The 14173-nt window shown below is 44.1% G+C and overlaps 1 protein-coding gene across 3 annotated transcripts in view; it reads left to right on the top strand.

Annotated features, from left to right (window-relative positions):
• The window catches only part of LOC119647196 (protein split ends), a 318856-nt gene that overhangs the window by 279218 nt on the left and 25465 nt on the right, over nt 1-14173 (top strand). For 2 of the 3 annotated variants that reach the window (XM_038048009.1, XM_038048007.1), the window contains exons 5-7: nt 4380-4568; nt 12028-13946; nt 14016-14170. In XM_038048009.1, the coding sequence (XP_037903937.1) occupies nt 4380-4568; nt 12028-13946; nt 14016-14170 (2263 nt within the window). The remainder of the gene's footprint in view (nt 1-4379; nt 4569-12027; nt 13947-14015; nt 14171-14173) is intronic. The other variant, XM_038048008.1, reaches the window with a different exon arrangement.

Raw genomic sequence — 14173 nt, 5'->3', positions numbered from 1 at the left:
ATGTTTGCCTCGTACATATCACTACTGTCTTATCATAGGCACACATCTGGAAGACATGAATTTAATTTAGAAACACCCCTTTTTCTCTACCTAAAGTATCCATCCGGACCAAGTTTACGACGACAAAGTGGCGAACCTGGTCCCACCATGTAGACCTTACTAGTGAAATCGCAAGCTAGGCGCTTAAATACGAGAGGCTTGGTAGATTTTTTTATATAATTATATTTTGGTCTGCGATCGTTCTATTTGTACGTCGTTCGTAGTGTTTAAATATTGAGTATGTCCAGTTATCCACTTCAGTGTCATACTGAAACTTTATCTCTTATCGCTTTCATGCGAAAACGCCAATTTTGAGCTATTGAAACTTTGTTAGTGGTAGTAGAATTTTCACCAAACTTTCCAGATTTGTTCCATATTAAGGTCTATATTATTGCCTTTTATGGTTCTAGAATGAACTTAAGGGGGATCCGCAGCAAATTTATAAAATATAGTGATATACTATTATTAATTTGGTTTGAGCAGATATTGAAGTGGAGAGTAAATCCCAGGCATTCTTACACTCCCCTTTTGTATGAAGGATGTCCCCCTGAAAGCTGAATGTCCAACGATCTCATCTACTGCATGCGTGAGGATTCACAGTTTAAAACTTTCCACCAAATTTTGCATTGATAGGTGTAACCGTTTTTTGAAAAAGTGCGTGTGACTGGCAGACGAACAGACGGAATGACAGATTAGGGAGTGAACTGTTTTTTTTTTCCAATAAACCGTCAAAAGGAGAAGATATTGGCTCAGATTTGAAAGCTTTCGTCTACAATAAGTGGAGAATATGCTCAGGCTCGTGCATTTCTGAAAGTGAAGTCCAGTGGTTTTTAGGTTGCTCTCTGCAGGGGCTTAATAATTCTTTTTTCCAAAAATTATCATCAAAAAGCTCAAGGATTTAAAGATCCAACGATTAATAAGGAGAAAGTGCGAAAAGGGATTGAAGAAAAAGCTTAAAATCCAAAAACCTGCTGCCCTAAAACCAGAGAAAGAGGAGTATTAATATATTAATAGACAACCGTTCTCAGTAGATACCAGACCTGAAGAGAGGGGGTGAAAAAGGGAGGATTCCAGAGTTTCCTCGGGATGAAAGTTTCAATGAGAAAAAGGGATAATATGGGGACCACATAATTTTCAGTCCGGACCTGTAAAATTTTTACCCTGGGGCCGATTTTTTCGCATCATTTTCACCCCGGATTCGGACTTCCTCTTTACGGTCAATTGTTTCATATTAGGAGCTCTAAACAAACTGAACCCGCTGAGGGAATTTCCTATATAAATATATAAATTTGAAACCGATAACTGAACAAACGCTGGTAAGAAAAAAAGTCGTTCGCCAGAAGTATATACTTGCTGATCTGTTTGAACAAAACGGGCTTACCTAGTGTCAGCAGGAAAAATAAAAAGCTTGAATAGCTCATTATTGCATTCTAAAAAGATCTCGAATATACAAATGGTTTACAAGCTTAACAATCGTTTAACATAAATGATCTCTTAACGGCCTGTTTGCTGGAATCGTTTAAAAAAATGTTGACAAAAAGATAGCCTCCTAACTGGGGCTGATATGATGTTTTACCTTCAAGAGCTTCACAGACTTCTTACGAAATTGATATGTTGAGGTTTCTATCTGCAGAAAACCTTTGGTATTCTTTGGTATCCAACGAGGGTCCCACGACCGTGTCGATTCTTTGGATTCATTGATGCTTCAGACAATGTATATGCGGTATCAATGAATTTAATATTGAGTAATTGGGCCGGTCAAATGTCTCTGAATCTAGCCGTCACAACTAAAATATGTATTCTCTATTGAAAAAAATTTCCCTCCCTGACTGCCGCGGTATTATTGGCATGGGATCTGCGCACTGAAGTTTTCGATTCCTCATACGGATAGCGGGTTCTGATTTATCGTATACGGAACCTAAACTATTCCTGGCTTTTTGGACTTTTTTGCTCTCTGGTCTGGTTTATTCTCCACGTCTTGGCGGTGGTGAACCTTATAAGCCAAAAAAGATGTCAATGCAGCACTGGAATACGCTTGCGACGCAAATTCCCCCTTTGATTTGTGCCAAAAAATCGACACTTGGGAAGTTTTGTCGGACTTACACATACTAAGTGACACACCCTATCGACACGTTTGCGTTTACGACGGTTTCTTGAGGTCTGATAAGTGTGTGGACACACCAGACCGCCTACAAGTGCTAGCAAATCAACCGAAACCAAGGCAAACGTCCTATCCACATATTTGTGTACATACTTGTGTAGAAAGCTATTCGCTTTACCTTGCCACTACTTTACAATTCCCGTTTTCCCGTTTTGCTTATTCCTGCATTTGTTACTTTTCACCAGTTCATTCGGTTTCAACTTTCAAACAAATCAACCCTTCGGCTCGCCGAAGCCAAAACTAAATCCCCTCTTAACCAATCTTCTTTCCTCGCTCGTTTATTTTCCCTTCGAAGTCAGTTCGTTATTTGGCCGACTGTCTTGTTTTGCGTATTGTTAACCGCTGCTTTTCTCACGCCGCCACAATTTTGAATCATAATTTTCTTCATCCATCTAATTGTCATTATGACCTATGCCTACATCGCGGGCAGAGCTCCTCGGAGCTCAAGCGTGGAGTTGCGCTGTACAACTCGGGTGCCGTACCCCTTAGTTGTGGCACAGGTGTTAGATAGGCCTCGCATCCACTGGTATGAATGCTGAGCCTGCACTCAGTATAAACCAGGACCGCTGTGCTTGCATGGCGGGGCTCTGATTGTAGTCCCAAAATCAATCCGTGCCCGAAGAGGACCGTGGGATTAAGCCTTCACGGCAGGTACTCACGTTAAGCCCCCAGGACTTTCGTGTCATTATGACCATACATAGCAGAACAATAACATGAACTTTGATAAAGCCTTGAAAAATTTGAATTTCAAAGTTTCTGCATTAAGGTTCATTGGAGGTTTTCTAAGTCATTCCTAAGTGTGCTCTGTGTTCTGACATATTACAAGAAAGTCCAACCTCCAGGACGGTAAAGGTGGTTGAGGCAATGACGTCACTCACTTGACTTAGTGCCCCGGGTTCAAATCCCGGTCAGATTCAGAAGTGTTTGTGACTGAGTAAAGGAGATAAAATAGCATAATGGGTTTTTAGATAGACCCAAGTAAAAAGGAGCTATTAGATACTTTATTGTATCTATTTCACTATAAAAAGCCACTCCTTCCATTCTATCTAACAAATACAATTTCTATCACTTCCACTGGATTTCACGCCTGAACATAATTTAATTTCAATGACGACTCAATAATCACGATTCCATATTTAGCGAATATTGGTAACTTTATCGACGCTGCCATGAACATTAGATAATCTATTCAGAGCTATTTGTTGCTAACTATCCTCGAAAAGATGAAAAAAGTACAAAACAGCATTCTATTCCCATGTTATGTGTGCTTCAATACGTACTTATTCGTCTTCTGTCCATTTTAAACGATTCGGCCGCCATGAAAAATCGATTGAAACCCCAATCGTGACAAGACCTTTTAACGGTGACTCCCACGTTTTTTTCTTACTTTTATTCCTATCTTAAAATTACACAATCGAAATAGTACATAACTGTAAGACTATGCAAGCAGATAATGATCACGTTTTTTTTTAATTCTTAATTCAAATAGAAGAGTGGTGTGTGTATCTTTAAAGGTCGCTGACAAGGCACCGAAAAAGGTAACTCACATATTAACGCTGGGATCCTCGATAGTTTACGCCTGGAGTGAAGCGCGGGAAAGATACAAGATAGAAGATGGTTGGATTTTATATAGTATGAGATGCTGGACTGCAGAACCAGTTCTCAGATAGTGCACATGCTTGAACTCTAGTGAATTGCTGCAGATCAGATACTTGTATCTGTTAACATTAAATATGTTAAATATGGATTGCCTGCTTTGCGGTTGGGTATCAATCTTTTAAAATTAGTTACTGGTACCCTACTCACCGTGAACCAGCTGTGGAAGGCTTGGCATCTTGTCTTCACCGTGATCGTTTTGAATACCACTGACAAAGACATGTGAAAGGAGCGCCCCGAATGGTGTTGCGCATACAATAGTTGATATTTTCCCCGAGGTTATAATAAGCATATGTGGGCATGACCTTAACCAGAGAGCTTAGATCGGTTTATTTACATTTCCAGTCAAATGGTCTCTGGGAATTCTCGTTGGAATAATTAATACTAACTGAATCGCATGAGAGAATTCCATCTAAAAGTCAAATGTATCTTGAAGCAATAATTGAACCTTATTTATTTCCTTTTGTCAAATTGTCAGCCCGCAAGATTACTCATCTGAATTATCCTTTTTTTCACTTCACAGATCTTCAGAGGATGTTTCACCGCAAAGCTTCGAACAGCGAGGAAGCAGCTACTACGATCGTAATTCACGTTTAGTTAGTGAAACGGAACCATATATTAGGCGTTCAAATAATTTTCATGATTTACGTGGCCGGACGAGAGAACGAGTTTATCGGAATGGTCCATGTCCTTACACGCCGATAATAGACAGGTGAATGTTTTGTTTTAATTGGGTGAAGAGGTGGTGGTTCATGCAATCAATATAGACAGGTAGCATCCTGGAAAGTAACTGCTCATGAGGCTCTTAATTGTTCCTTTTACACTTTCCATATACGTCAAGTCAACAGTATATTACTACATTTTGGAATTCTATTAGATAACCCCTTGTAAGTGTATCCTAGAAGCATACATATGAGTCGCAATATAGAAAGTAACAAAGAGTCGAAAGTGGAAAGTTTGGTGGAGATCCTATCATTTTTAGCAATGCCAAAATTAAACTGTTCTTAGTTTGGCATGATTGATACGGGACGAAAATTGATATATGTAATGCGGAGCCCAAAAAGTGGAAAAAATTGGGTGTAATTGAAAATACAGGTTAGACAATTAAGTAATGAGACTGATTCCATAAAAACCGTATATTTAAAAATTATTCTACAACTCTGCCATCCCATTCAAAGTAGTCCCCTTGAGCAGCTATGCAGGGATTCCAGCGCGTTTTCCACTCTTCGTAACATTTCTGGAACGCTTTGACTGGAATGTTCGCGAGTACCCTCGTCACGGTCGTTTGGATGTCCGTAATTGAAAATGGGTTCCTTTGACTACCAATTTTGTTCGAGGGAACAAAAAAAGTCACGAATAAGGCCGTTATTGCAACATGGCGATCCCTTTAGAGGCTAAATACTGGGACACGCTGATGGCGGTCGTGATGAAGGACGCACCCTATTGACTCGTTCTCGCAATCTTTCAAATACTTGGTGATAGTAGACTTGATTTACGGTTTGCTCCGGTGGAGCAAATTCTTTGTGGACGATTCCACGGCTATCAAAAAAGGTAATAAACATCGTTTTCACCTTCGACTTGCTCATGTGAGTTTTTTCCGGGCAGGGGGCGTGCGGGAACAACCATTGTGAGCTTTGCAGTTTGATTTCCGGGGCGTATTGGAAAAAACAGCTCTCATCGCCTGTAATAATTCGATCAAGCAGCGTGGGATCGTTTTCCACTTGTTCCAAACAGTCTTCTGCGACGATCATTCGATGCTGCTTTTGCTCCTCAGAAAGGTTTTTTAGAACCATCTTCGCGCACAACTTTTTCATCCCGAAATCGCCTGTTAAAATTTGTCTGATTCTTTCACGGTTCATACCCAGTTCCAAGGCCAATATTCGATCTGCTAAACGCCGATCTGTACGGATTAGGGCGCGCACACGCTGCGCATTCACGTCAGTTCGCACCTCGACTGGTCCCCCACACCGCACCTCGTCTTCCACGCTTTCGCGCCCCTCCTCAAACTCTTTATGCCATCGAAACAGCTGGGCACGACTAAGAGCACTATCACCATGCACTTTTACAATTTTAGCGTACGTTTCCGAAACTGCTTCGCCCAATCTGGTGCAAAATTTTATCGCGACGCGTTGCTCTAGATTTCGGTTCTCCATTTTCGTGACGAGCACCACCAACACACGTCTACTCAAGACGACACAGCAGCCGAACTAAACAAGCTAGAGCGATGGTGAATATACCAATGGAGAGGGGAAGGATGCCGGGGAAGGGGAAGGGAATTTGAAGGTTGCAGACTTGCCACAAGTACGGCAATAACATCAGTCTCATTACTTAATTGTCTAACCTCGTAAGTGTCCGCTGATTTCTAGAAAAATGATCGAAAAATTGTTATGGGGTCGAAAACTTGGGGAGTAAACGTCAAAATGCAAACATATGGAGAATTTCAGAAGTTGCCTTTATATAAGTATCAGCTGAATTTTGGTAGAAGTTGAATCCTTCATCATTGCTTACAGTTATCCGTAGTGCTGGATAAAATTTCCAGTTGGAACACTTCCTGGTGATCTATCCCCTCTCTCTGCAATTTGGATTATGAGAATTGTAAGGTATGCCGAGTCTGAAGGCATGGTCCTCTAATAGAACAGTGCCCCTAGCAAATCGCCGTAAGCCTGAACCCATTTGCGCATGCCAGCTCCAAAAGCGGTCATGATCGAGGTTCGCTCTAGGAAGGCCAGATTGTCCTTTTGTTATCGCAGGAGTGAGCTTTCGCCATCTGGAGTCAGCGGCTGTTAAGCAGTACTAGTAAATTCCACCCTTCACATTCGTCAGCGGGAAGCTAACTGCGCTCACTGAGGGACTATCAAAAACGAAGTCCTTCCTGGCCTGCTATTTTCCTTGTACGCTCCTATATTTGGGAACCCAGAAGGGGGGCCTGATGAGCATGTCGCCTAGACTTTACAAAGCGTTTCTGTATTAACCCCCAGCTTGAAGAATGTCTACTGAATACAAGGTCTTAATGTCGGCTTGACTTGGTCTTCGAATCACCGAGAGCTTCAATATCACCAGCACCTGCGCTTGCAATGCACATATCCTGAAAAACCCGGAGTCTTTGTTTTACGTCATTCGTTTACACAGGATTTATTCATTTTTTTTTGTAAGCAAAAATTTACTTTTTCTTGGATATTCCTCTAGAGTTTAATATCAGAAAAACTGAGAAAGGGGTTGTGTTGATAATGTTATTGGGACGCCTGATTTCTTTCATTTCATTATTATCTTTCCTCAGTTGCGTTTCAAGGTGCATCCATGACCAATATTGCAGTTCCGCAATGTCGTCAGGTCTCTGCAGCCCATTTCGGGTCTTGCCTTTCAGGCTATCCGAATCCATCGATCGCGTCCTTCAATTTCAAAATCCGAGCAGTGATGCACTGCCTTTCATGGTATCCCCATCGGCCTTCCTCCTTCTGTTCTCCTTTCGAATACCCTTTTAGGTATTAGAATGTCGTCCATACATTGAACGTGGCGAACTCATCGCAGATTCCGAAGTTCAATTATTTTAGATCCTTCATGGTCGTCAATATTTGATACAACTCAAAACAACTCTAGCTCGCCAGTGGTCATCCTCTCATTTAGCTCCTATTATTCTTCTCTGGATCTTTCTCGCGAAGGTATTGACTAGTTTCTCGGAAGTTTGTCTTAGGATTCCTTCATATTTCACATCCGTAGCAGAGCGCAGATTTTTATATTCATAGCTTGCATTCCTGTGTATGTAGCTGGATTTTAAAACTGGCAAGATCGAGCAGAAGGCCCTGCTTCCGAGCTTAATTCGTCGTTTAATTTCGTCCATTTTATTTTCATCTTTCATCAGTTGTACACCTAAGTAAAGCGGATCTATCGCTGTTAATGAGTCGGGCGACATCTAGTTCGATGCCACTGGCGGCAGAAATCACACTTCCTTGATATACAAATTGACCGACGTTTGCGATGCTCTGCCCATTAATGCAGATAGGGAGAGTGCGATGACCCGCCAGACTGAGAACCTTGATTTTGTTGGTGTTTACCTTCAGTTCAACTCTAGTTGCCTCTTTTTTTCAAATCCAGAGCCATTTGGTCAAGGTCCATGACCCGGTGAGACCAAGCAGATGTCATCCGCGTAGTCGAGGTTTTTGTAGAAAGATGAAGTCGTCCATTGAATTCCTCTACGTCCTCGGGATAAGGCAGCATGAAGAACCCCACTGACAACAAGAAGAAGTAATATCAATGACAGGATGCAATATACGGTCTAGGCCTGCCTTAGTAAGGAACTCCAGGCACCCCGATTTTGCGCCGAGGTCCACCAATTCGATATCCCTAAAAACTGTCCTTATAGACTTTCCGGGCTCGATCATCCTTACCCATATATATTAGATGATCCGCCCATCACAACCTGTTTAGCCGAATTTTATCCAGAAGCATGCGGTCACGGTATCGCTCATGGATTTCGTCTTTATGTGGCTACGGAGTCGTCCGTCCTCATGTAGGAAGTCAAAAATTCTTCGGAGAATTCTTCTCTCGAACGCGGCCAAGGGTTCGCAATTTTTTCTGCTAAGAACGCAAGTCTCCCGATACATGCGATACATAAGGCCTGGCAAGATCATTGTCTTGCACAGTAAGAGCGTTGACCCTATGGTGAGACGTTTCGAGCGAAATAGTTTTTGGAAGTTGAAATAGGCTCTGTCGGCAGCCAACAACCGTGTGCGGATTTAATCATCGTAGCTGTTATCGGTTGCGATTTTCGACCCTAGATAGGAGAAATTGTCAACGGTCTCAAAGTTGCAGTCTCCTATATTTATTGTTTTCATTTGACCAGTGCGATTTGAAGTTGTTCGTTCTTTGTTCTTTGGCGCTGACGTTGCCACCTTGTACTTCGTCTTGTCTTCATCAATGTGCAGCCCAAGATTTGACTGCACATTTCGGAATGTTCTTCCCATAATGTCAGTATCGTCACCGTAGGCCAGTAGTTGGGTGTACTTGAAGAGGATAATGCCTCTTGCATTGTCATCTGCATCGCATATTACTTTCCCCAGGGCCAGGTTAAAGAGGATGCATGATAGGGCATCCCCTTGGCGTAGGCCGTTGTTGATGTCGAATGGTCTTAAGAGTGATCCTGCTGCTTTTATCTGGCCTCGCACATTGGTCAGGGTTAGCGTAGTTAGTCTTATCAATTTTGTCGGGATCCGAATTCTCTCCTGACCATGTGTAATTTTACCCTCGCTATGCTGTAATAGGTGGTCTTGAAGTCGATGAAAAGATGGTGCAACTGATGGCCATATTCCAACAGTTTTTCCATCGCTTGTTGATTGCCTGGAGTGAAGCCTCTTTTTTGTGAGCCAATGATGTTCTGAGCGTATGGGGCTATCCCGCCTAGCAAGGTAGCAGAGAATATCTTATAGATGGTAGTCATCTACGTGATACCTGTATACTTGCTGGAACCGATAGGCACTGGTTAGGCACTGATTCGCTGTCTCATACCGAAAGCGGACTCTGCTTTGGACCTCAAAATCCTACGAGATTTTATCTCGGTGTTGCATGTGATATTTTACACCATCATATGTCACCCTGATAATAGCTGTTAGTTCCTCAAGAATACTCTTCTTACGTAGAAAACTCCAGATACACACTCCCTGTTGACGCTATCGAAAGCTTTCTAGAAATCGATGAAACGCAGATGTAACGAAGATCTAAATTCCGCGCACTATTCCACAATGATCGATAGGGTGTTGATGTGGTCGATGCATGAGGATCCGGAGCGAAAACCAGCCTGCCTTCTGTCGATCAAGATTTCAAGATGTTCTTTGATGCGTTCCAGGATTATTTTAGCGATTATCTTTGCGACGACAGGGAACACGCAGATACCCCTCCATTTGTCAGACACAAAACGAGTGCCCTTTTTTGGAATCTTAATGACCATCCTTCTCTTCCACTCTCGAATTTCCAAGTTTTTCCGTGGAGTGGAAGTAGCAGACCTGCAATAACTGCAGGTGCAGCGCTAAATAAGTCTGCAGGAAGGCCGTCAAGCCCGGCGCCTTTATTCTGTTTGAGTGCATTGATGGCTGAAATGATTCTCCCTTCTGATGTCATATGTTCCCTGTGTTTGTCAGATGGAGGGAACCAAATTGCGAATAGCTGATCTGATGAGTAAACCGGGGATGATTGAATGTTCTCATTATGCTCGATCATAATTCTTGCAGATGCTAGTGATTGAGTTGGACGTGAGGGGTTGAGGAGTTCCTTGAAATAAGACAACCATCTTTCACGTGTTTCACTTTCAATTCCATTGATTGCTCTGTTTTAGCTTTTACAAAGGGTGGTTTTGGATTGGTCGTTCTTCCTCCTCTTCACTCTCAATCTTGGTTTTGAAATCATGAAGAAATACCTTGAGGTCATCCAGAGGTAATTAGCCGTATAGCTTTTTCAGGCTATCGTAAAAATGCTCCTTGACTTCGTAATCGTTTTCTTTAGTTGGGACGGGTATCCATTATGAAAGCGACTCCAAACTCACGTTTCCCATTTGTGAAGTTTGGGTGCGACTTCATGTTGGTTATCTCACGACCATTCCAATTCATTTCCTGAACTGCTTGTGCTTGGTGCTCTGTTGGAGTAGGCCTTTGGCAGCATCAGACTTGTTTAGTGATCGAACATTTCAGGATCCAAGAGAGTATCCATTCATTTGTTTCCGTGATGTCGATTTGAGTCTGTCTGAGGCTTTGTACATGTTGTTTGGTTTTTTTGTAGTAAGCACAGCGCTCCGAAGCCCCTAACTTGGAGAACCAAGTCAATTGTTTTAAATCCCCTTAGCGAAGTGGTAGGATGCATGTTGAAGTTATTCCTGCTCAAAGCTGGGTCCGTCTCTACTTTCTTTTCTCGTTTTCTCCGACCAGGGGCTTTACTGAGGATAGTACTAAGTACGTTGCCTCAAATCTTCGCTTTTTACCTGGATTTGGGACCAGCATTGTATCCACGCAACATGGCGGAGTTCGATTTCAGGTCGAGGAGATTCTTTCTTCAACCTTTGAGGAGTATAAGGCATTCACAGTCTCCTCTTATTATTTTTTCGCTACATTTAATTTTCAAAGAGACTGTGCCCCAGTTTCATTGTCATCACATTTAAAACTATTCAAGTGCTATATCTCTAGCTGTCAGACAAGCACAAAGCCGGGCAGAAAACTCAATGACAGTCGTGACTCGAATCTGAGGTAACGAGACCGAAAGGCTGACGCTCAACCAATTCAAACACCACGTTATCTATATTTGTTCCTTCACCACAAAAACTTGGAAAATAACATTGTTGAATATTTTTCACTAGAATTGGAGTATAATTTGGTAGTAGGATGTCAATACTTCTTTTTTCAACGAAATGCGAACTAGGATAATCAAAGAAGGACGCCATCCTCCATGTTAGTGTAAGCAACATGTTTTCACAAATGGTTCTTCTCGATATGGTTCGCCTTCAATAAACGATCAGTCACTCATCTTCATTTGTTCTTACTATGAAAGAAACAATTATTCATTGAAAGTCGAGTAATCACCAATTTCCTTAGAAGCGTCAATTAAAAATCGCTTAAAAACCCATTTCCTTCATGCATCTCAACATTTTGCCCATCTCTTGCAACATGACGCGAAACACATCGAGCCTGGCAATGACATTGTGATCTTTTCCGATCGATCGTCCAAAATGCCAGTTCAATGCATGTCACTTTCTAAAAAGGGGAATATGGCGTTTCGCAGGACCTTCATGTGTCAAGCGTGTTTATGTTACCTGCGGGCGCATGCCATGAGTTTGAGGAAGTGATTTGTGTTTCTAAGGGAAGGCATGAAAAAGTACGGGTTCATTTTCAACTGAATTTTTTGTCCCAGACTTGACCAGCCCAAGCGCAACTGGCTCAGCGTGACTTTTGCGATTGAAAGTTCGCGAGCGGTATTTCTTGGAAATAATTTTAGAAATGTCACTGGAAATGCGGTTTTGTGGGTTCCTGCCGTTGGGCGTTTTTGGGTTTATATTGGGATTCTGTATAGAAAGAAGTCTTTGGATGGTGGATCCTGGTGGTCCCGAGGCTGGAGGACTTTCCTTTTCCCGCGATTAGAATTTTTAGTTTTTTCTCTGTTTTGCAGTTAAATTGATTGATTTTTGTCTCTTGCAGAAGTATATCCAGTTCACATCATCGTCTCCCGCCATGGTACGAAGGTTCCAGTTCAATATCATCAATATCGGGCCAAGGGTCATCGCCCGCAACTCGAAACGTATATGGGAACGTAGCGAGCGCGGTGGTTCAGCCTGACACGAGCAGCCTGTACGACTGCCAGGTGTTGAAAAACAAAAACAAGAAATCTCGTTCCGGTTCCGAATCGCCGTGCGGCGGTAGCAGTAGTGTAAATGCAACTAGTAGTCATAGTAGTAGTCATATAGTAGATCGGGGGAATGGCGGGAGTGCGGCGTCGAGTCGGTCGCATTCGCGGAGTCCCAGCAGCTGTAGCTCAACGAATAGCACGTCGTCTAATTCGCACGCGTCCAGCCCCGTGTCGGGGAGCGATCCACCAATGTCCTCGACATCGTCGACCACGTCGCGATCACGGAACCTGCAATCGGCTGTATCAGCACCAAACCAAAGCGGTAAGTTGGCCCCCTTGCCTTGTCGGAAGCCGTCTCCAACTGAGTCGTTCATTGCAGGCAACCTTGTCGTTCATTCGGAAGACAATCGACCGTTAGCGATATGCGTGAGAAACCTGCCCGCCCGTTCGTCAGACACATCGCTCAAGGATGGTCTTTTTCATGAGTACAAAAAGCACGGGAAGGTGACGTGGGTGAAGGTGGTCGGGCAGAATGCGGAGCGGTACGCGCTGGTGTGCTTCAAGAAGCCCGAGGACGTGGAGAAGGCACTGGAGGTGTCGCAGGACAAGTTGTTCTTCGGCTGCAAGATCGAGGTGGAGCCGTACCAAGGCTACGATGTCGAGGACAACGAGTTCCGGCCGTACGAGGCCGAGCTGGACGAGTACCACCCAAAGTCCACTCGCACGCTGTTCATCGGCAACCTGGAGAAGGACATCACGGGCAGCGACATCCGCAACCACTTCGAGTGCTTCGGGGAGATCATCGAGATCGACATCAAGAAGCAGGGGATGAACGCGTACGCATTTTGCCAGTATTCCGACATAGTTTCGGTGGTGAAGGCAATGCGCAAGATGGACGGCGAGCACCTGGGCAACAATCGCATAAAACTCGGATTCGGCAAGTCCATGCCCACGAACTGCGTGTGGATCGACGGGATCGCGGATAGCGTGAGTGAGAACTATCTGATGCAACAGTTCAAGAGCTACGGTCCCATCACGGAGGTGGTCATCGATCGAGACCGCAAGTTAGCCCTAGTTTCATTTGAGCAAGTACAATATGCACAATTGGCTGTGAAAGAAATGCGCGGTGCCACGCTACGGGGGCGCAAGCTGCAGGTGGACTTTGCATCGCGCGAATGCCGCGAGAAATTCTGCAGCAAGGTGGAGAAGCAGACGGCCGGATCGCGGTTCAGTAGTCGATACGGCTGCAGTAGCAGCAGCGGGGCGAGTGGCGCCAGTGGGAACCCTGACGGGCCGTCCACGTCGCAGTCGCGATCTCGTGCATCGTCCTTCAGTCGACACAGTAATCTGAACTCGACTTCAGCGTCAAGCGTGGGAGGATCGTCGCCGGCCGGTGGTAGTAGCAGTGCGGCAGGAGCCAGTGGGAGTGGGCCAAGCGGTGCGTTACCTTCGTCCAGTGGAATGGGGGCAGCGGGATCATCGGGAGTGTCCTCGGGTGCTAGTGGGAGCGGCGCCGGGGGCACCACGCCGCGGGGCAGTCGTTCAGGTCGCGTGCTCCGACATTCGGACTACGACTACGGCGAGCAACGGCTACGTAGCTACGACGAATACAGTCAAGGCTCCGGAGCTTCGCACGATGATGATTCCTATAATTATTCGAGTAACTGCTTGCGGTCGGATTCGCCCCAGTCGCGGTTGGGAGCGAGCACGCTCGATACGCTTGAAGTTAGTAGTACTAGTGGTGGACGGCGTCGATGCGACAAAAGTCCAGGTAAGTCTAGAGTCTCGCTCGTGAGCCACACATGGGACTAACCATCGTTTTTCTGCTTCCCTTTTTCAGGTGATATACGAAACTTACAGAAGGAACGATTCCAAATATTGGAACAACTAGAAGAGTGCCCGTCCAGTGGTGATGAATTAGTTAGTCCTAAGAAACGAATGAAGTTCGATCATTCATCACATCATCATAATCATCATCACACAATATCCAGCCTAGTG

This window comes from Hermetia illucens, chromosome 1 (genome assembly GCF_905115235.1).
Source record: "Hermetia illucens chromosome 1, iHerIll2.2.curated.20191125, whole genome shotgun sequence".
Classification (NCBI taxonomy): Eukaryota; Metazoa; Arthropoda; class Insecta; order Diptera; family Stratiomyidae; genus Hermetia; species Hermetia illucens.
Note: the sequence above shows the minus strand (reverse complement) of the source record. Positions and strands in the feature narration are given on the sequence as shown.